This window comes from Pan paniscus, chromosome 8 (assembly GCF_029289425.2).
Source record: "Pan paniscus chromosome 8, NHGRI_mPanPan1-v2.0_pri, whole genome shotgun sequence".
Lineage (NCBI taxonomy): Eukaryota > Metazoa > Chordata > Mammalia > Primates > Hominidae > Pan > Pan paniscus.
In genome coordinates, this window is record NC_073257.2 from 87,568,849 (window position 1) to 87,590,264 (window position 21,416).

General features: G+C 47.5%; 1 protein-coding gene across 3 annotated transcripts in view; it reads left to right on the forward strand.

Moving 5' to 3' along the window:
* Positions 1-5,953: 5,953 nt before the first annotated feature.
* LRMDA (leucine rich melanocyte differentiation associated) overlaps positions 5,954-21,416 on the forward strand; it is a 1,137,585-nt gene continuing 1,122,122 nt past the window's right edge. Inside the window, exon 1 of one of the 3 annotated variants that reach the window (XM_063607438.1) lies at positions 5,954-17,247. In XM_063607438.1, the coding sequence (XP_063463508.1) occupies positions 17,218-17,247 (30 nt within the window). In that variant the 5' untranslated portion in view covers positions 5,954-17,217. The remainder of the gene's footprint in view (positions 17,248-21,416) is intronic. The other 2 variants (XM_063607439.1, XM_034930898.3) reach the window with 2 other exon arrangements.

A 21,416-nucleotide genomic window follows, 5' to 3' on the forward strand; every position in this document is an offset into this window, starting at 1 on the left:
GTTTTCCCTACTCACTGCACTGCACTTTCCCAAACCTTGACCTTGGCCAATATGCTTCATGTCTCTGGGCTTAGTGTTTATTCTTCTTTTCTCTTCTTTTTCTGTCTCTATCCCTACTTTTTCCCTTCATTTCCCCTCACCTTTTCTGTTAATCAAGGCATTAATAAGGACACAAATGATGTCATCTTACTTTTATTGCCTACATAGTCTACCATATGCATCAACTGCATTCAGTAAATATAGGTTCGGCCAGGTGTGGTGGCTCATAGCTGTTATCTCAGCACTTTGGGAGGCTGAGGTGGGAGAATTGCTTGAGGTCAGGAGTTTGAGACCAGCTTGAGCAACATAGTGCGACCCTATCTCTACAAAAAATGAAAAAAATTAGCTGGGAGCGGTGATGCACACCTGTAGTCCCAGCTACTCAGGAGGCTGAGGTAGGAGGACAGCTTGAGCCCAGGAGATGGAGGCTGCAGTGACCTGTGACAGCACCACTGTACTCCAGCCTGGGAGAGCAAGACCCTGTCTCAAAAAAAATTAATATATAGGTTATATAAATACATTTTTAAAGATTTGACTTTCTTAGTCCCCACCTTTGTAACTGAACATGCTGCCCTGCAGTGACTCCTACCAGCTCTTTGACCACACTCTCATATTCACAACGTTTTACTTGAACAGCCAAAGGCTTTATCATGTTCTCAGTCTCCCTGCCCTGCTGCTTCAGAAGAAAAGGGCGACCAGCCCCTTCAGCGGGGGTGGGGGTGTGCAGTGAGAAGTGGCAACAGTGGCCCGGGGAGCTGGCTGGTGTTGGGAGGGTGGGTCTGCCAGGCTGTGGGCAGGGATTGGGGGGATCTGGTGGGGATCAGCTCTGACCACTAGCATCATCTTTGACCTCTTTCCCCCTTAATCATAATTAGCACCCAGACTGTGTTGACTGATTCTCCCTTTGAAATAGGAGATCCACAAGCATTTATGGAAGGAGCAAATGAGTTACTTCCTGCAGAACCCAGGTATGAAAGGAGTTAGTAAACATGCCAGAATGAGGCTGGCAGTCATGGGAACCAAATGTAGATTAACCCAAAATGTCACAAAGATAAAAAATAGGGGAATAAGGGCTTTTTAGGAAGGATGGCATTCCATCTTCCCCGAAATGCTTCTGCCTCAACCTCAGTTCTCCTCAGTACCCATCTGAAATCCTCCTACGGTAGCCTCCCCTAGTCCTACCTTCCCAAACACTGCTTTGATTGGATCCCACATTGCTCCAAACCCTCATGGACAATTCATTTTCTGCCAAAAAGCATTTCATGTGCCTTAGCTTCTCTCCTTCAATCTGTTTTTTTTTTTTTTTTTGGGATGGAGTGTCACCTACTCTGTCACCCAGGCTGGAGTGTAGTGGCATGATCTCGCTCATTGCAACCTCTGCCTCCCAGGTTCAAGCGATTCTCCTGCCTCGGCCTCCTGAGTAGCTGGGATTACAGGCGCCCACCACCACGCCTGGCTAATTTTTGTTTTTTTGGTAGAGACAGGGTTTCACAATGTTGCCCAGGCTGGTCTTGAACTGCTGGCCTCAAATGATCCACCCACCTCGGCCTCCCAAAGTGTTGGGATTACAGGCGTGAGCCACCATGCCTGGCCGCTCTCCTTCAGTCTTACTGTCAAGACTTGCTTTCCACTGTCCCTGAGGACCAGCCATCCAGCCAGCCTGGAATCTTCCCCCTGCACCAACACACCCTTCTCTGTCCCATCTGTACTCATTAGGCTCCCTCCTGTACCATCCAGCTCAGGACACAGCACCGCCCTGCCCCTCCCTCCATCTGAGTAGAGCATGGTGCTTCAGCATGTGGTGGTCTCTGGGGCATGACTGCTTGGGTCTAAGGAACAGCAGTACCACACTTGCTAGATGTGTGACCTAGGGCAAGCTTCTTCACCTCTCTGAAGTTTCAGTTTCCTCTTCTGCCAAATGGATGTAATAAGGATCTGTACTTCATATGGTCGATGGGTAAATTAAATGAGACAATGCATGTGCCTGGCACAGAGAGTGCTCAAAGTGGTCATTATTATTATTATTATCCCCTGTGTTCTTTCTTACCTCTGAATCCTGGCGTGCTTGCTGTCTGTGCCACTCATCTGGCACTTAATTATCTACTAATTGATGATATATTTTATTAGCTATTTAAATTCTTATTGTTTAGCTTTTTGTGTATATGTGTGTGTTTAACTTTCCAATTAGGTCTTAAGCTCCTCCAGGGCTGAACCAGATGCCTTCTTTATACTCTCAACACGGACTAGCAGAGAGCTAAGTAACAAGCAGGCACTAATTAATGAACGCTTATTAAAATGGGTAATAAAACGTTCAATGCCTGTATAGTTTTTTCACAACCAGGATCTCCCTTAATCCTCGCAACAATCCTATAAGGCCTATATTGTTATCCCCATTTTACAGATGAGGAAACTGAGGTTCACAGAGAGTCAATTGCTCAAGTTCCAAAAGTAAGGGCTCTTTGTGGCCTCACAAGAGCTTCCTTCAGCTTTCAGAAATCCTGGCAATGCCTCCCTCTCATGCTCTAATGACCAAAACACACCTTCTCTGCTAACCCAGTTAAGCATCCCTGACACCTCTAACATTCTTTCCATGTGCTCATGGGAAGAGATGTTGAAGATATATCGTTAAATGGAAAAAGCTGGTTATGAAAGAGCGGGGGTGCACACAAACCCACAGCAAATACATATCACCTAGAAATCTGGCTGCAAGGGAGTCTATGGGACGGCTGGTCGTCTTAGGGGGTGGGGTCATGGGTGATTTTAATTTTTTCTTGCTCACCTGTAGTTTCTGCTGGAAACATTCATACTTTTAACATTGAGAAAAAAACAATACAAGTTTTGTTTGCTTACTTGTTTAACAGAGACAATGATGGAAGCCTCCTAGTTGCCTTTTACTAACAAATGCTCCTAGTGGAGGCAATATCTTCCCTCTCCCTTCCTCCCTCCTCACTCTGAGCCAGGTGGGCAGAGACCCATCGCTGGCACTTATTAGTCACAGGTTTGAAATGCAGGGGTGGGTTGGGGAGGTAGAAGTGATTGGTGTGGGGTGGGAATTTGGGGATTCTTTTATCCCTTGCATCTCAAAGGCTGACAGGCTCTTGAGGGGTGGAAATGACTGGTAATTAGTGAACCTTCTCCAGAGTATACACGAAAGACACACTTCACAGTCTCCGTGACCTCTGCAGCCCGGTGAGGCTTTGTTATGTAGATGCTCTTAATTGGGTGAGTCACTTACTGCAAACAGCTTCAGGAGAGAGCGCTGTGGGCTGTTTCAGGGAGGCTTCCTACTAGGGCTTCTAACTCAGGAATTAGAGGGGTTGACAGCAATGGCCTCCAGGTAACTCCACTCCCACCCCCATAGAAATGAGAAGTGGTCCCCATGGTTAGAAGTCAACACAGCAAGCTTTTAGGGCATCTTGAGTATGAAGAATGTAATCTGATGGCCTTCATCCTCCTCCTCCTCCCACTCTCCATCTCCCTCTTCTTTCCAGTTTATTGATTATCCATTCTGGGCGAGGCTGGGAATATTTTGAGATATAAACTGGGTTCCCTTCATTCAAGGAACTGACCACCTAGTTGGGAAGTCAGGAACAGATATGCGTGGACATAACACCACCAAAAAGCAGGCATCCATGTCAGGCCCAAGGAAGATGCATTAAAATGACATTTCAGACCCTGGAGCAGTCACTGAAGGCTGGACCATCAGGGAAAGCCTGTCCACAGGGACAGCAGGACTTGGAAGGTGTTCTGGGGAGAGGGATTCCCAGGATTCAGAAACTTTATAAGCAAAAGCATCTTCAGGTCACTGTCACACCCAGAGCTGTGGCCCCCAGCACCCTAAGCGTGGTGCAGACGTCAGAGACACAGAGTGCACTGTGGGAATGACTCATGGGTGCTCAGGCAGGCTGTTGGTCCTACAGAGTCCCATCTGCTGCTTTCCCCAGAGGAGGACACAATGCATGAAGGCTTTCAAATGCATCATGTCCCAAATGGAACTTATCATGTGGTATTTTGGTGAATGACAGCATCTAAGCTCCTTCATCCTTTGCTCCCAAACAGGCATTACATTAAGGCAGTTGGGCGGCAATCTCTTTGCAACCATCCCCTCCTGTCCCCTTGCATCCCTATTGCTGCATTCTCTCTTCAGGCCCTCGCCACCCTTTCTAGGGGTAGGATACACTTGCAGGGTCTCTGCGGACATTTTCCTACTCTCCCCCTTCTCAGCCATCCTTTCCCAAACTGTCAGATTGATTGCTCTAAAATGCCGACGTGCTTAATTTTACTCCCATTGTCCTCAACGTGAGGCCTAGTCAGCTCTTTCCCGTCTGGCCCTTGCCTGCCTCTTTTGCTGTCCAGATCGTCAAGGTCACCAATGACCCACAAATTGTTAAATCCAATGTTAATGCTCAGTCCTCCATTTACTTGGCCTTAACCAGCACTGGACGCAGTTGATCATGCCATCTTCCTTTCAGTCCTTCACTTTGTATTTATTTGTAACATTTTCAAACATATGAAAAAAATTTAAAGAATAGGACAATGAATGCCCAGTACCCTTCACCTCAACTCACCACCTGGCAACACTTCGCCACATTGGTTCTCCCTCTCCTCCCCACCCTGCCACACACAATTTTTGGGAACCATTTGAAAGCTGTGGGCATCTTGATGGCTACTCTTAATTTCTTCATGTCCTAAGGAAAAGGATATTCTATTATGAAACCACAAGACAGCACAACGCAGAAAAGTGATGTTAATTCAATATCGTCAGTAATATTATCAAACAGTTCACATATAAATGTTCCCAGTTGTCCCTATCATGTCTTTTTAGCTGTCCCTCTTCCAGTTCCAGTGTTCAATAAAGGAGCATGCATTTGACTTGGCTGTCATGTCTCCTTGGCCCATTTTTATCTAGAACAGTTCTCCCAGCCTTTTTGGTTTTTCATTATATTATTTTGGACAGTCTAGTGTTATTGTCTTATAAAATATTCCACTTTCTGGATTTGTCTGTTTCCTCACCCGTGGATTCTGGTTAAACTTTTAATGGCAAGAACAGCATGCAGGTGGTATGTACTTCCCATTGAATCACATCAGAGGCCCATGATGTGAGGTCGTATCACCCTTGGAGATGCTGTCTGAGCTGTTGGTTAGGGTTGTGCCCCTTAGATCTCTCCACTGTAGAGGTACATTTTTCCCTTTGTAAATTCCCCTTTGTCTGTGGGGTGACACTTTGTGTCTATTTTTAATTTAATTTAATTTTATTTTATTTATTTTGAGATGGAGTCTTACTCTGTCACCCAGACTGGAGTGCAGCGCCATGATCTCAGCTCACTGCAACCTCCGCCTCCCAGGTTCAAGTGATTCTCCTGCCCCAGCCTCCCGAGTAGCTGGGATTACAGGTGTGCACCACTAGGCCCGGCTAACTTTTGTAATTTTAGTAGAGATGGGGTTTCACCATGTTGGCCAGGCTGGTCTCAAACTCCTGACCTCAAGTGATCAGCCCTCTTCGGCCTCCCAAAGTGCTGGGATTACAGGCGTGAGCCACTGCACCCGGCCTGTGAGGTGATACTTTGGAGGCCATGCAAATATCCTATTCATTCCATGCTTTCAACATCCCCTGGTGATCCTTGGCAACATTGGTTATCACCTTGGGAACCCTGTCTTTTCTGATCACTTTCTTTTCTTGGCTCCCAGGCCCTAACTTGCCTTTGATTCTTCCTTTCCTCTCCAGTTGCTACTTCTCAGTCTCTTTGTGATTCTTCCATTTTCTTTGACCTCTAACTGTTGGAGGGTTCTAGGGCTCAATCTTCAGATCTTTTTCATCCTGTCTTTTGGCTTTATATGCCACCTGAAAGCTGAAGACTCCCAAATTTCTAACTCTAGTCCAGATCTGTCTCTTAAATTCCACACTCATGTATCCAGTTTCCTTCTTGTCATCTCCACTTACAAGCCTCAAAGTCAAGGCCAGGCACGTGGCTCAAGCCTGTAATCCCAGCACTTTGGGAGGCTGAGGCTGGAGGATCACTTGAGCTCAGGATTTTGAGGTTACAGTAAGCTCTGATTGCACCACTGCACTCCAGCCTGGGCAACAGCGAGACCCTGTCTCTGAAACCCAGCCAACTAAAAATAAGCATCAAAATCAACTTAGGCCAGGCTTGGGGGCTCACGCCTGTAATCCCAGCACTTTGGGAGGCCAAGGCAGGCAGATTGCCTGAGCTCGGGAGTTTGAAACCAGCCTAGGCAACATGGTGCAACCCCATCTCTACTAAAAATACAAAAAATTAGCTGGGTGTGGTGGCCGGCACCTGTAATCCCAGCTACTCAGGAGGCTGAGGCAGGAGAATCGCTTGAACCTGGGAGGCAGAGGTTGCAGTGAGCCGAGATCGTGCCACTGCACTCCAGCCTGGGCAACAGAGCGAGACTCTGTCTCAAAAAAAAAAAACAAAACTCAAACTTATCAGGTCTAAAAATGACCCCTGATGCCCTTCACCCTCTAATTTTCTCATCCATTGCAATTCATTTATTCAAAAGATATTTGTTGGGCTGGGTGTGGTGGCTCAGCCTATAATCATCAACATGTAGGGAGGCCGAGGCAGGTGGATCGCTTGAGCTCAAGAGTTCGAGACTGGCCTGGGCAACATGGTGAAAGCCTGTCTCTACAAATAATACAAAATTTAGCTGAGCATGTTGGTGTGTGTCTGTGGTCCCAGGTACTCGGGAGGCTGAGGTGGGTGGATTGCTTGAACCTGGGGGCCAGAGGTTGCAGTGAGCCGAGATCTCACCACTGCACTCCAGGCTGGGGGACAGAGCCAGACCCTGTCTCTGTCAAACAAAACAAAATGCAACAAAAAATAAAATCAAACTATTTGTTGAATGCCTACAATCTGCCTGACATGACTGTACATTTTGGGAACAGAGTAGTAAAAAAAAAAAAGAAATTCCACCCTGTGGAGCTTACTTTCAGTAGGGGAATCAAAAATAAATAAGTAAATAGAGAGTAATGAGTGCTGTGGAGAACCATACAGCAGGGAAGGGGGACGGGAGCACCAGGGTGGACAGGGTGATTAGGGAAGGCCCTACTGAGAAAATGAGATGAAGCCGAGACCGGCAGAAAGTGAGGGATGGAGCGTGACAACTCTATCCTTCTGGCTGCTCAGGCAAACACCTTGGAGCTACGCTTGACTATTGGTTTCTTACACTTTCCATGTCCAATCCATCAGAAAATTCTGTTGATGCCATCTTCAAAATACATCCAGGCACTGTTCACAGTCCACAGGATTCCTGTGACAGCCTGCTGTCTTGCCTCCTGGCCTCTGTCCCTTCTCCATGATCCATTCCCAGCACAGCAGCCAGAGCAGTCTTTTTATTTTTTTTTTATTTTTTTGAGACAGAGTCTTGCTCTATCGCCCAGGCTGGAGTGCAGAGGCCCGATCTCGGCTCACTGCAACCTCCACCTCCCAGGTTCAAGCAATTCTCCTGCCTCAGCCTCCCAAGTAGCTGGGATTTCAGGCATGCACCACCACACCTGGCTAATTTTTGTACTTTTAGTAGAGACAAGGTTTCATCATGTTAGTGAGGCTGGTCTCGAACTCCTGACCTTGTGATCCGCCTGCCTCAGCCTCTGGAAGTGCTGGGATTACAGGCATGAGCCACCACGCCCGGCCCAGAGCAATCTTTTTTTTTTTTTTTTTTTTTTTGAGACAGAGTCTCACTCTGTTGCCAGGCTGAAGTGCAGTGGCCCAATTTAGGCTCATTGCAACCTCCGCCTCCTGGGTTCAAGCGATTCTCCTGCCTCAGCCTCCTGAGTAGCTGGGACTACAGATGTGCCCCACCACGCCCAGCTAATTTTTGTATTTTTAATAGAGACGGGGTTTCACCATGTTGGCCAGGATGGTCTTGATCTCTTGACCTCGTGATCCGCCCGCCTTGGCCTCCCAAAGTGCTGGGATTACAGGCATGAGCCACCACACCCAGCCAGCCAGAGCAGTCTTTACAAAATGTGAGTCAGATCAGGCCCATCCTCTGCTCAGGACCCCCGATTTAGCCAGGAGTGCTCATGCCTGTAATTCCAGCACTTCGGGAGGCCGAGGCGGGCAGATCCCGCAAGCTCAGGAGTTTGAGATCAGCCTGGGCAACATGGCAAAACCTCATCTCTCCAAAAAATTAAAAAAACATTAGCCAGGTGTAGTGATGCGCACCTGTAGTCCCAGGTCCTCTGGTTGCTGAGGTGGAAGAATTGCTTGAACCTGGGAGGTTGAGGCTGCAGTGAGCTGGGATCATTCCACTGCACTCCAGCCTGGGTGCCAGAGCAAGACCCTGTCTCAAAAACAAAAACAAAACAAACAAAAAACCCTCTCCATCTCAGGTGGAGTACAAACTCAAGTCCTAACCTCAGCCTATTTGGCCCTACATGATCTGTCCCCTTCACACCTGCCCTGTGACTTCACTTACCATTACTCTCCCCCATCACTAACTCCAGCCCGACGTGCACTTGCTGCCTCAGGGCCTTTGCACTCGCTGTTCCTATTGCTAGGCACATTTTCCCCCTAGAAGTTCACTTGGCTCTCCCCTACTTCCTGCAGATCTCAGCTTCATCTCAGTTTCTCAGTGGGGCCTTCCCTCGTCACCCTGTGTACCCGGCACTCCTGTCCCCCTTCCCTGCTGCGTTGTTCTCCACAGGACTCATCACACTCTGTATTTTCCTTCTCCCCTTCCCCTTCCCTTTCCTTTCTTTTTTTCTTGTGTTGCTCTGTTACCCAGGCTGGAGTGCTGGGATCACAGCTCACTGCATCCTCATCCTCCTGGGTTCAACTGATCCTCCTACGTCAGCCTCCTGTGTAGCTTGGACTACAGGCGCGCACCACCATGCCCAGCTAATTTTTTGGTAGCTTTGTAGAGACAGGCAAAACCACATTTACCAGGCTGGTCTTGAACTCCTGGGCTCAAACGATCCACCCACCTTGGCCTCCCAAAGTGCTGGGATTACAGGCGTGTGCCACCACACCTGACCTCCTTGTTTATTTTCTGTTCTTCTACTGAAAATGAGCTCCACAAGGGTAGAAACTTTCTTTTTCTTTTTTTTATAGCTATGTCTCCAGAGTTTAGATTCCTGTCAGGCAGACAGTAGGCACTCAACTAGTATTTTTTGAACAAATGAACTGAATGAATTAATTTCTAGCACCTCAGTATAAGCTATAAATCCTCTCAGGTTTAAGGAAGTACTGGTACCTATAATGTCTGCATTCTCTACTGGCCACTAGTAGCTATTTCAGTGAGACGGGAGACCAAGACATGCCTAGGAATGGGGTTCAGGGTTCAGACCATAGCTGTGAGATGGCACACATGGATCCAAGGTTGGCATGTGTCTCACATGGCTATGTGCTTACATGTATGTTTGTGGGCTTTTTTTTTTTTTTTTTTTTGAGACAAAATCTTGCTCTGTCACTCAGGCTGGAGTGCAGTGGTATGATCTCAGCTCACTGCAGTCTCCGCCTCCCTGGTTCAAACGATTCTCCTGCCTCAGACTCCCAAGTAGCTGGGATTATAGGCACCCGCCACCACACCTGCCTAATTTTTGTATTTTTAGTGGAGATGGTGTTTCACCATGTTGGCCATGGTGGTCTAACTCCTGACCTTAAGTGATCCACCTGCCTTGGCCTCCCAAAGTGTTGGGATTACAGGTGTGAGCCAATGTGCCCAGTCTGTTTGTGTGCTTTTGTGTGTCCACAAGATTCTGTGCCAGTGCAGACATGTATAAGGGCCAGCACTCCTTCTGCATTTTTCCCTCTTCAAGAAAACCACAGATGCTTTATAGAGCTGTGGAACCTCTGTGTGTCCATGAATGACTCTGCTTCCAGCTGCTGCATCCAAAAGCCTTAGTCCACCTGTGATTTGGAGCTGAGGAGCAAATCAAAGCCAGGTGCAGCTGTACTGGAAGACTCTTCTTTCTGGTTGGAGTGACACTTTGTCCTTGGAAACAATCGAGTTCAAGTTCACCACTCAAGCATAAGCAAAGTGACTACATGAGACTAAGAGAATGTGTTTGCTATTCCCTCCGCAAACCCTTCTCCCAAGGCCTTCCCATGGCTGGCTCCATCTCATGATTCTGACTTCAGCTCAAATGTCGCTCCCTTGAGAGAGGCCTTCCCAGAACATTCCACAGCTGTCTGAGGCCATGCAGTTTGTGCATCACAATAGCATTGTGCAGAGGGGGTGAGTGGGGCCAAAATCCAGCCTGGGATCCACTCCTCAAGGATTTCATAAGAAAAAGGCTTTGGAGGGCGAGCAAAGACCTTGGACACTGTGTCTAGGTTAGCACCCCCCATCTCCCATACCCTGTCTCACATTGTCCACTTTTGTCTTCATAGTATGGATGACTGCTATCTGAAATGAGGTATTTTGCCTACTTGAAATTATGTTTCAACTTGTTAGCTGTCTTCTCCCACCATAATGTAAGCCTCACAGGAGTAAGGACTGTATCTGTCTTGTTACTATTTGTCCTCCCAGTGCTCGACACATAGTAGGTGCTCAATAAATATCTACTAGTGAGTGTATTCTCTTTCTTTTAGTTTTATTTTTATTGATACATAATAGATGTATGTATCTTGGGAGTACATATAATACATTTATATAATTTGTAAAGATCAGATCAATGTAATTTTTTTTTTTTGAGATGGAGTCTTGCTCTGTTGCCTATGCTGGAGTGCAGTGGTGCAATTGCAGCTCACTGCAACCTCCAACTCCTGGGCTCAAGGGATCCTCCTTCCTCAGCCTCTCAAATAGCTGGGATCACGGGTGTGTGCCACTGTGCCCAGCTAATTAAAAAAAAATTTTTTTTTTTTTGTAGAGATGGGGATCTCACCATCTTGCCCAGGCTTGTCTCAAATTCCTGAGCTCAACTGATCCTCCCACCTCAGCTTCCCAAAGTGCTGTGATTACAGGTGTAAGCCACTGTGCCCAGCCTCAATGTAGTTCAGCTATATATAACTTTAAATATTTGTCTTTTTGCTAGGAACATTCAAATTATTCTCTCCTAGTATTTTGAAATATACAATAGATTTGGGGAGATGTGCATTTTTATCTAAGTAATCAATAGCTCCTTAGATCAGTTAGTTTGCATTTGAGGAAACTGAGGAACTTAGGAGTGGAAGGATTAATCTAATCTATGAGCACCCAGTGAGTGAGTAGCAAAGCTAGCTCCTGAACCCAGCTCTCCTAGGCCAGGGCACCGCCCACCACAATGCTCCAGCAGTATCAACCTTCATCTGGCCCTCAGAATCTGGCACTGGTGGTGCCAGGTGCACTTGACACTTGCTTTGCCCCGGGTTCACAGCTGCGAAGAGAGCCTGGGCTTCTTTCGGAGAAGTGGGAAGAGACTCAGAATTAATACTGGTAAGTCACACCGGAACCCTTATGTGCACATTATTATTATTGCCCCCCCCCATATATTCTAAAATAATCCCTGTAAATAATTATAAAAATAAATCTCAGTGACAAATTTTTTATTTCCAGGAACACATTTATTCATCATAATCTCTTCAGGGGTAGGACAAATTGGAGCACTGAGTAGTGAATACAATTTGCAAATAGGCAATATAAGTAGAGAGAAAATTAATATGTATTCCTTGATGCTCTAAAAGGAGAGGAAGAACATTAATAGCCATTTCCTTGCAGACATAACTTTCAAAATGTTATTTCTGATCTATCAGCGTGAGGCTCCATATGAGGAAAATGGTTGCAACGTGACAAGAAGTGATTAGATGTGAAATGGCATCTTTCAGGTGCTCCTCTCAGCCTCCTTATCCTGTTTTTAGTGGGACATAGGAGGAGTCCTGTTTTCTTTTCTGGCCTGGGGTCACCTGCTTATTTGCTGGGTGACCTTGGGCAAGTCCCTTCTGCCCTTTAAGCCTCAGTTTCCCTCATCAGTAATTGGAGTAGATGATTTCTAAAGCAGTGAGTTTTGGATGATCATAAATCCAAATTATTTTGGGAGTACTTGAGAAAAATACAGATACCAGGGGACCACCTTAATGAACTGACTACCAAGTTCTATGTATTTTAATTGAGGGTGGGAGGAACCCTTCCCCAACTTCCAAGTGGCAGAACCTCTCCAAGTCAAGCTGGGATTCTGGAAAGGTGCTCCCACTGGAAATAGACAGTTGGGTGGGTTCTCTTTCCCTCTTGAAGGTCCAACGTGAGCCCCCCTCCTCCAAGTCAGCGATGACTTACCTCCCACGCCCAGCCAAGGACTTGGAGTTGCGGCGAGTTCCAGGTAAAATGGGAAATAAGATTTGTTTCTCATTGCTGTTCTCAGGATTTGTTAAAATAGTACTAAGAGATTAGCAGATAGTAGTTTTCATGGTAAATTCTCTATTCTGTGCCAATCTCCTCCTTTTTTGTTTTTAATTATAAAAGTAGTATACGCATGTTACCAAAACCACACAAGAAATGGAGTGAAAAGCAGAAGCTCCTTTCCCACTCCCACCTTCCTCAAACCCACTCCATTCTCCACAGCCAACTAATGTTTGCATTTTACTTTATTTTTATTTTTCTAGCAAGAGAATCTTACTATGTTGCCCAGGCTGGTCTCAGTGCTAGATTACAGGTATGAGCCACCATGCTCAGTCCTATTGTTTGCATTTTCACAGAGAAATAATGACAAAACCTTTTAAGACCTAAAGAGAAGGAAAACAGCCATGTGCGGTGACTCATGCCCATAACCCCAGTACTTTGGGAGGCTGAGGTGGGTAGGTCGCTTGACCCCAGGAATTCAAGACCAGCCTGGCCAACATGACAAAATCCCATCTCTACAAAAAATACAAAAAAATTAGCCAGGTGTGGTGGTGAGTGCCTGTAGTCCCAGCTACTGGGGAGGGTGAGGCAGGAGGATCACCTGAGCCCTGGGGTCGAGGCTGTGGTGAGCTATGATTGCGCCACTACCCTCCAGCCTGGGACCCTGTCTCAAAAAAATAAAAATAAAAAAAAAGAGAAGGAAAACTAGAGGCACTGAGAATAATAAATTAACATTTGTGGAATGAACACTCATCCTAGATTATGATGGTATTTAATATATATTTTTAAAAATTCAGTTTGTTCTGATTGGGAAATACTGGAGGGGCTTTGGAGCACAGATCATCCTCAGTCCCCTCACATATGTGCAAGTACTTTGAAGAGGGCCCTGGAAACCTTTCTTCTTTCCTGCACTTCCTAGACTTTCTCCTTTAGGCTGAAAGGGGGCTGCTTCGGCAACCAAGAGCATTTCATAAGCAGAGCATTTCTTAAGTAGACACCCCGCCTTTTTTTTTTTTAATTGAAATTTGAATGTGGTGAGTCTGAATTAGGGCCCACGGCATGATTAATTACAGCAACCATCTTAACCTGCCCGGGGGCTGGGCCTGAAAGAAATGAGGCCAGGCTGAAGAGAAATACAGCTAAGGATAGTTAGGAATGCTAACAAAACTTGGTTAACTGGCCCTGTTCTTCTCTCAGCTGCTAATGCACAGTTGGAAGATTTAAGGAATCAGTTCCTGTTTCACTGGTTCTGGCCGACCCCAGAATCAACTCCCTTGATTGGAAATAAACAGGATCTTCCTTTTTGTCCCCAGGAATGTGATGGAGGAAGGACTCTAAGGCAAAGGGCCTCTTCTGCCAAAGCAGAATAATAATAACAATGATGACAATAGGAATAAAATATTGCCCTCTTCATCAAGGGCGATAAGAGAATGTCCAGTTTTATGAATTGAACCTTGTTGCTCTCTATGTGCCCGTCAGAGCTCCAGAATTCACAGGCTCAGGGTGTTCAGCATAGGTTGGATTTGAACTTTCTGTTTTGTGGTCCTCCTGAGTGCACTTGTACAAGCTGGGCTACGTGCTTCAATTTGGGGTTCAGAAAACAGGATCACAATGACAGCACTTCTTGCTGACACAGTGCTGTGAATGTCTGTGCACAAGTCTGAGCATCTCTCCTGAACAGTATTAGTCATGGATGTCCCTAGTGCCTAGCACAAGGCCAGAAGCTGGGGCACAGCGGCTGTGAAGTAAGATGGGCAGGATAGGAAGCTTGCAGCTCACTTTCAATGAGTCATGGAGTGGGGTGAGAGGACCGCGACTGCATGAGCCCATATTTTACCTCAGTGCTCCTGGGGCTGGGGCAGAAAGAGCTGTGTTCAGGACAAACCCCCTACAGGACTTGTCTGCTATGTTCACCCTTGTAAAGTCTTTGTATTCCGGAGGAATTATTTGTCTAACTCCTAGGTCAGTCTTATCTCAGTGTTTTTTTTGTTTTGTTTTGTTTTGTTTTGTTTTTGCTCTCTCCCCTCCCCGAGGGAGGGCTACATTATGGAGGAACTTTACTATTTCTGTTTGATCTTCCTTTTTGTTGGAAACAGTGATAAGGAGGCAGAAGGATGTTCCCCCTCCCGGCTTCCAATCTTCCTTGGTCCAGGGACACAGATTCTTTTTCTTTTCCTTTTACCTTTCTCCCTTCCCCCCTTCCTCCTTCTGTTCCTTCTATTCTCCTTTCCCCTCCTCCTTCTCCTTGTTCTTCTATTCTGAAGACTAACTCCAAAAGCTGAGGAGTAAGGACAGGTGAATCCAGTTTGTTTCCGCTGGTGTCCTCCCCCAACAACATTCAGGAAATTACTTCTGCTACGGTCTGAACGTTTGTGTCCCTCCCAAATTCATATGTTGAAATCATAACCTCCAAGGTCTTAGGTGGAGCCTTGTGGGGGGTGATTAGATCATTGGCGTGGAGCCCTCAGGAATGGGATTAGTGCTGTTACAAATGAGGCCCACAGGAGCTAGCTTGTCCCTCCTACCATCTGAGGACACAGGAAGAAGGCCGTTTTCTGGGAACCAGAAAATGGGCCCTCACCACACACCAAATCGTGGGTGCCATGATCTTCAGCTTCCCAGCCTCCAGAACTGTGAAAAATAAATTTCTATTGTTTATAAGCACCCAGTTTATGGCATTTTGTTATAGCAGTCCTAGTAGACTAAGACAACTACTTTGCTCAAGAACTTTCAATAGCTCCCTATTGTTATCAGTTTACAGTTCCAACACTAAAGCCCCCCTCCGACAGAGCTATCCTGATCTTAATTTTTGTGATTTCTGCACATGATCCTTCCCCACACCATCAACTGGCCTTCTTGATGTGTTCACCAAGCAGAGACAGCAGTAGGTGGGGAAGCATTTCCAGCTGAAACTAACAGCTTCTGTGAAACCTCCCCGAGGGAGGGCTACATTATGGAGTGAGAGCTGGGAGGGCTACATCTCCCTCGGGAGAGCTGGGACAGGTGGCTGAAGAGGTAAGAATTGATGGGATTATATGAGATCTTCAGGGACATACTAAAGATTCTGGACTGTATTAATTATTAGTTGATTAGGAGCCATTGAAAGATTTTAGGTAGGATCTAATTGGGCTTTTAAAATGGTTGCCCTGGGGCTATGTGGAGGAGGCAACAGTAGTGAGAGGGTGTGGAAAGGGGGAAAGATGCCGGCCCACTTTGGTGACATTGGCAGTGTCTGCAGAACAGCCTATGCTCAGATGACCCAGCTGTGTATGGAGGCAGGGGGATGGATGAGATGACCTTCAGTAACCCCCTTCTGGTGGGGGAAGGGAGAGCCGTTCTCCAATCTCATCTTTGAGTCAGCTTGGGCCTGTTTCCACAAGTCCTCTTCCATCTGTCAAAGCCCTTCTAGGAAAGCTGAGCTGAAAGGCAGCTGCGGAGGGCAGAGTGCTGGCTGGGTCCGGGCTCACTTCCTCCTTTTCAGGCAGGAAAAGCAGACAAAAGTGCACAATGGACCAGAGAGGGCGCGTCCAGCAGAGAAGGAGGGAGAAGGCGGGGGAGCTGGTCCTTGGGGCAACAGGCCTGGGAAGGTTCCCTTTGATCCCCTTATCTCTGGAGGGTAAGCTTTCTTTTTTGGCCTGCAGGACCTTTTGTTGCAGCATTTCCTGGAATCCCCCAAAGTAAACACAGTCAAGACTGCATTCTTACTGCTCTACTCTTCTGAGCCTGCTCCTCCCAGCTGAGAGAGGGGCAGGAAGGTCAACCCTCCGAGATCAACACTGCTCATCAAAATGCTGACAACGGCCCACCTAACAATGTGTTAGGACCGGGGCTGTCTGAGAGACGATCCCAGTTAAGGCTGGGCTGGCTCTTAGCTGCAGCAAGAGTGGAAGATGACAACCAGTTGATATCTGGTAGCTCTGTGCATCCTGGACTTGGAGGCAAGAATAGGCAAGGAGAAAATCTGGATCCTTCCAGAGAATTCCAGAGAAAAACAGGCATGGGTTTAGGGAGTCACCTGCCCACTGGGCCTACTTTCATCCAGACAGGAGGCCCATGGCCAGCTCTTCCAGATGGGGATGGGGTGGGTGGGGAACAGCGAGTAACCCCACTGATAACTTCAAGCCTCACAAATCTCTTGCCCTCTGAGGAGCAGGAGAAGAGAAGCCTGAAATTTGGGGTCACCAGCCAATTATCCTTCCCCAGGGTTTATTATTGTCAACTCTTAGAGGCCACAGGGAAAGGGTGGGGTGGTCTTCACCAAGCCAGCGTTTTATTTATAGGGAAATTCAACCCCCCCAATCCCCCTCCCCTCCTACAGATGGAAACTGGGCCGCACCAGGAGTCCTTCAACCTTCTAACTTTCCCTCTCCCCAGCTTTGATGAGGAGGGGCGTTCAGCCAAGAGGCCCCTCCTCGCTGCAGTTGAGGTCCATTATGTAACCCAGCTTGCGAAATGCAGGAAAGGCCCGGCTGGCTACAGCCCGGCTAACGGCTCAGAAAGGGCGCCCCTGATAGGAATACCCCCACCTCAGGCGTGGCCCAGACAAACGCGATAAAGTTGTGGGCATGGAGTTTTGGGCATTGGGACATCCGGGGGAGGGAGGGGCGCGGGCAGTCGGGGTCAGGCCGCCGTCGGGGCGCAGGGCGCTGCGGGCCACCTGTTGCAGCCGGCGGCCAGGGCTCACCTGCGCGGAGACCGAGCCGAGGGGCGGCGGCGGCGGCGGCGAGCGGCGGAGCTGAGGTCCCCGCGGCTAGCCCGCGCCTCCGGCTTCCGCCGGGTCAGCTGACTGCCCAGTGCGGAACTGTGCGCCCGCCGCGCTCCCCTGCCGCGCTCCCCGCTGCCGCCGCCGCGCCCCCGCGCTCCGTCCCGCGCGCCCGCAGCGTCCTGGCCGCCATGGCCGGGCTCGTGGTGCGTGGAACTCAAGTAAGTCCCGGCCAGCCCCGCCTCCGCCCGGGGCGCAGTCCGCGTGGGGAGGGACGGCGGGGCACAGAGGCTCCCCAGGGCCTAGACACCCCTGTCCCCGCCTCAGGGGGCTGCGTCTGCAGGGGGTGAGCTTAAGGTGCTCAGGCTCGCCCTAGTGGGGCTAGGACAGACCTCGTTTCGGGCCTGGCACACCCCCTGGATGTGCGGGAAGAAGACCCGCAAGGTCTCCCGTTCTCCCCACTTCCCTCTGCCCTTAGCGCCTCACTGAGCAGGCCCAGCGGACACAGTGCTGACGGCCCCCGCTACTTTTGGGGGCCCACAGAAAATGTTCCAATTTCATAATCTGAATTTTAAAAACTTTTGGTCAAAGAATCCATTTTGATAAATCACATTGATATAGTCATCTTTATACCAATGCAGTTGTAATATATAAATTTACTTATTTGTAAATGGAGGAAGGGGTTTATGAAGGCAAAAGTGTCTAGGGTACCCAAAGTCCCAGCACATCCCTGGAGATGAGGGTGCTGGTGGGCCCTGCGCTGAATGGGCTACGCCATAGCGAAAGGCTGATGGAAGGCCACCGACCTCCAGTTCTCTTTCTACACTCGATTTCTTGAACAGGAGTCTGTGATGAATGGCAACACGCCAGTTTCAATCCTGGGTGCCAGACACCCAGTCTCACATGCTTTGAGCGCTGTAGTGAAGCCTCAGGTGTTCATTGTTGGAGGGATGAACCCAGCCACGCTGGGACCAGGTGTCTTTCTTACCTGCTGGAAAAGCCAGTTCTCTGTCTTTAACCTCTTCTCTGCTCTGATGAAGCCAGAGCCCTCTTACTTTCCACCTTTCCCTGCACACCCTGGAGAAATAGTTCTGAGTTTTTGAAGCTCTCCTCTTGGATTGCCTAAGGCAGGTAGTGTCAGGCACAATTGGATTTTGAGATTACTTTGGGCTGAAGGGAATGATTCCTCCTTAGAGGAGATTCTAGGGGTTTTTACAGCTCCTACAGATGCAGTGAGGGCCAACTGTGCAGCCCATTAAACTAGCCGCTGCCTGTTTTCTTTTTTTCCAGAGTCCTGTCATTTCATCAGGTACACATGTTTATTGAGTGCCTACTGTATGCCAGGCACCATGCCAGGTGTTGTTGGAAATTAGCCTTTCCTTTGTCTCTGGGCACCCCCCATTTAACAGTTTTGTTGCTCAGGAATGCTGGCTCTGTCCCTTGACCCACAGCCTGGGAGGAGAGAGCTGGAGAAAGACCAGAGTTCAGAAGTGAGCTAACAGCCTGCGGAGAGGCTAAAAATGACGGGTCTTGTGCAGCCATCGGGGAAAGGGGCTTTTTTTTCTGGGAGTTAATTTACTGCCTGGAGGGAGGGGCTGGACAAGAGGGTCTTTTCCTTCTCTTGGAGTATCTACCTAAGAAGGAGGGTTCCCTGGCCCCCAGACCCTAGGTCTCTGCGTTTCAGATTTGGTATTCTCCCGGTGTACCTTGCTACAAGTTCATGGGGCTGAGCACTTTCCTGTGCTTCCTTTCCCTTTGCTCTTCCTCCGTTTCCGAGATTCGATTTTTCCTGCAGCCCCTGTTCTTAGCCTACTCCAAACAGCCCAAGGGCATTCATGGAAGTGTGGGTGAGGCATTTTAGGCCCTTGGGGACTGTTTTATTAGACCGAGTTGCCTAGGGAGGAGCTAAGAAGGTAGGCTGGGAAAATGCCCCTGGAGTCTTAGTGCCCCATTTCCTAAACTGCCCAGGTTAGTGGATTTGAGTGTCTGGCCCCGGAGGTGGTTTTTTTGTTTGTTTGTTTGTTTGTTTGTTTGTTTTACATTCTGCTCCCAGCGATTTCTAATGGCGGCCGCTTTAAGAGGTAGCACCTTGGATGTGGGTAGCATGGAACAGTACTTTTCAGACTTTAGTAGATCCTTCTTAAAGGGAGGAAAATAAAACCCGCAAAACTTCCCATGAGCCCATAGTGTGAATATAGTTTTTATTACAATGTTACTCAAATATAAAAACATGAAGCCAGAGACAACTTTCCCATATCCAGAGACCTATAAATCCCAAATAAAGGGATGGTTTAAGTGCAAAGAAAAAAAAAAACCCTATGGAATTAAACAATTTAATGAGATGAATGCTGCGTGGCTTGAAGTTAGGTCACTGCTTTTAATGCCACTGTGGGTTGACTGCTGTGGAGCTGGTTTTTAGGAGCTCCACAGGCCTATGATGCCACATGCCTGGGGATGTTGCAGTCTTCCTATTGCTTTTCTCTGCAAAGGGCTTTTCATTTGCCATGGGTCTGACTTCATTTGGCTTCTCTTGGCTTGAATGCATCATTTATGTTCAGCATTAAGTCATTTCTCTTTCCTCTAGCTTATGACAACGTAATACGATCGTAGACACAAATACAAACTTGGAATTTGGGCACTGAAATCTTGCGCCCAAGAGATATTGGAATAATGAATCCCTTCTGTGGGGAGAGTGGTCTGATTCAACAGCTGTTTAACAGAGTGGCCACTGGGTGCCAAGGACAGTGTTGTGCACTTTTAATATGTTAGCTCATCGCATTCCTGTAAGTACAATAGGAACGATAATATGCATGGGGCTGTTTCATGAGGATTGAATAGATAACAAGCACATGATAGGCATTTAATAAATGTTGGTTTTTACATTATTCTTAACACCTTTGGAGGAGTTAGTGTTAGCCCAGTTGCAGAAGAGGAAACAGAGACTCGAAGATGGTGACTCATCCACGACAACACAGCTAGCAGTGGCAGTACCGGGAATCAGATTTGTACCTATGGTTGTTTCTACTCCGACAGCTTCCAGTACCACACATACACTTATTTATTTATGAATGAATGATAAGGTCTTGCTCTGTTGCCCAGGCTGACATGCAGTAGCGCAATCATAGCTCACTGCAGCCTTGAACTCCTGAGCTCAGGCAGTCTTCCTGCCTCAGCCTCCTGAGTAGCTGGGAATACAGGTGTGCACCACTGTGCCCAGCTCAGTATTACAAATTTAAAATCGAGGATCTCCCACCCCTGGCTAGGGGTAGGCATCATAAAATAATCTCCTCAATATCTGACTGTTGACAAACTCATCATCTCCAGAAATGCCCTGGGAGCCAGAGAGTCCCAACGCAAAGTGAAACCTGCAGTCTTCTGCAGTTTGGTTATTTTCTGCAGCTTCGGCTTGGAGGGATTGGGTGTGTACATGGGTGGGGACCCCTTCCAGACACTCTCCTTTCCCTTTCTAGTTTCCTCTCCGTAGGGGTCTTTAACCTGTTATATTTTCATTTGCCTGGTAATGGTGTCCCTTCCTGTTATTCCACACAGGGTGGAGGTCTTAGGGTACAAATTATAGAAAATAGAGAAATTATAAGTTTGAATCTTTGTTCCTCAATGCAGTCTAAATCAAGGTAATTGACTAAATGCAATGGTGTTCTGGATATGCTCTTGCTTCTGTGCCATTTAAGACCTATTAATCTCTGTATCCCGTCTCCCTTTTGCTGAAGAAGCAAACTATTTTTGGTTTGGCTCTTCTGGCCTTGAATCTTACATTAGGTGGTCCTGTGCTCTAAGAAGCTTCCTGACATCCTGAGAGGTAAGGTCTTCCCTCAGAAGCACTTCTTAAGTCTTTTTTCTAGTTTCAAGCGTTGCTTGCAATGTCTGGCAGTGGCTGCTTGCTGCTTTTAAGCCTTTTCCAGCTGATTTGAGCCCTTCAGCCTGGTCGGCTTAACTCACATCTCTAAAAGCTTCTACTTTACCACAGGGGTTATCTAAGCATGCAGATTACTTATCGAGTTGGTTCTCATGCTAAACTTTTGAGACTTGGTCTTCACATTTGAGAACAGTGAGAACAACTTGTATTTTTCTTAGTCTTCCTGGGATGTTGTATAGTTAAGACCATGTAATGAAACAGGCTGCTGACAGTCTCATCAAATGTTGTGAGTGATCCAAATGCTTTGTGATAGCTCTCCTTGGTGCTCCTGTTTCCTTTGAATGGAACTCCTACAGAAGAAAAAGGGAAGCAAATATCCCTCTCTTTTCCCAGGCTGTAACACTCTTCTTGGGCCCTCAGTGTAGCACCGTGGGAGAAGTTCTTGCCCTTTCAGCTCAGAAGACTCATTTTGAAGCCAAAACATGATGATAGATGCACCACTGGCATTTGCTGATC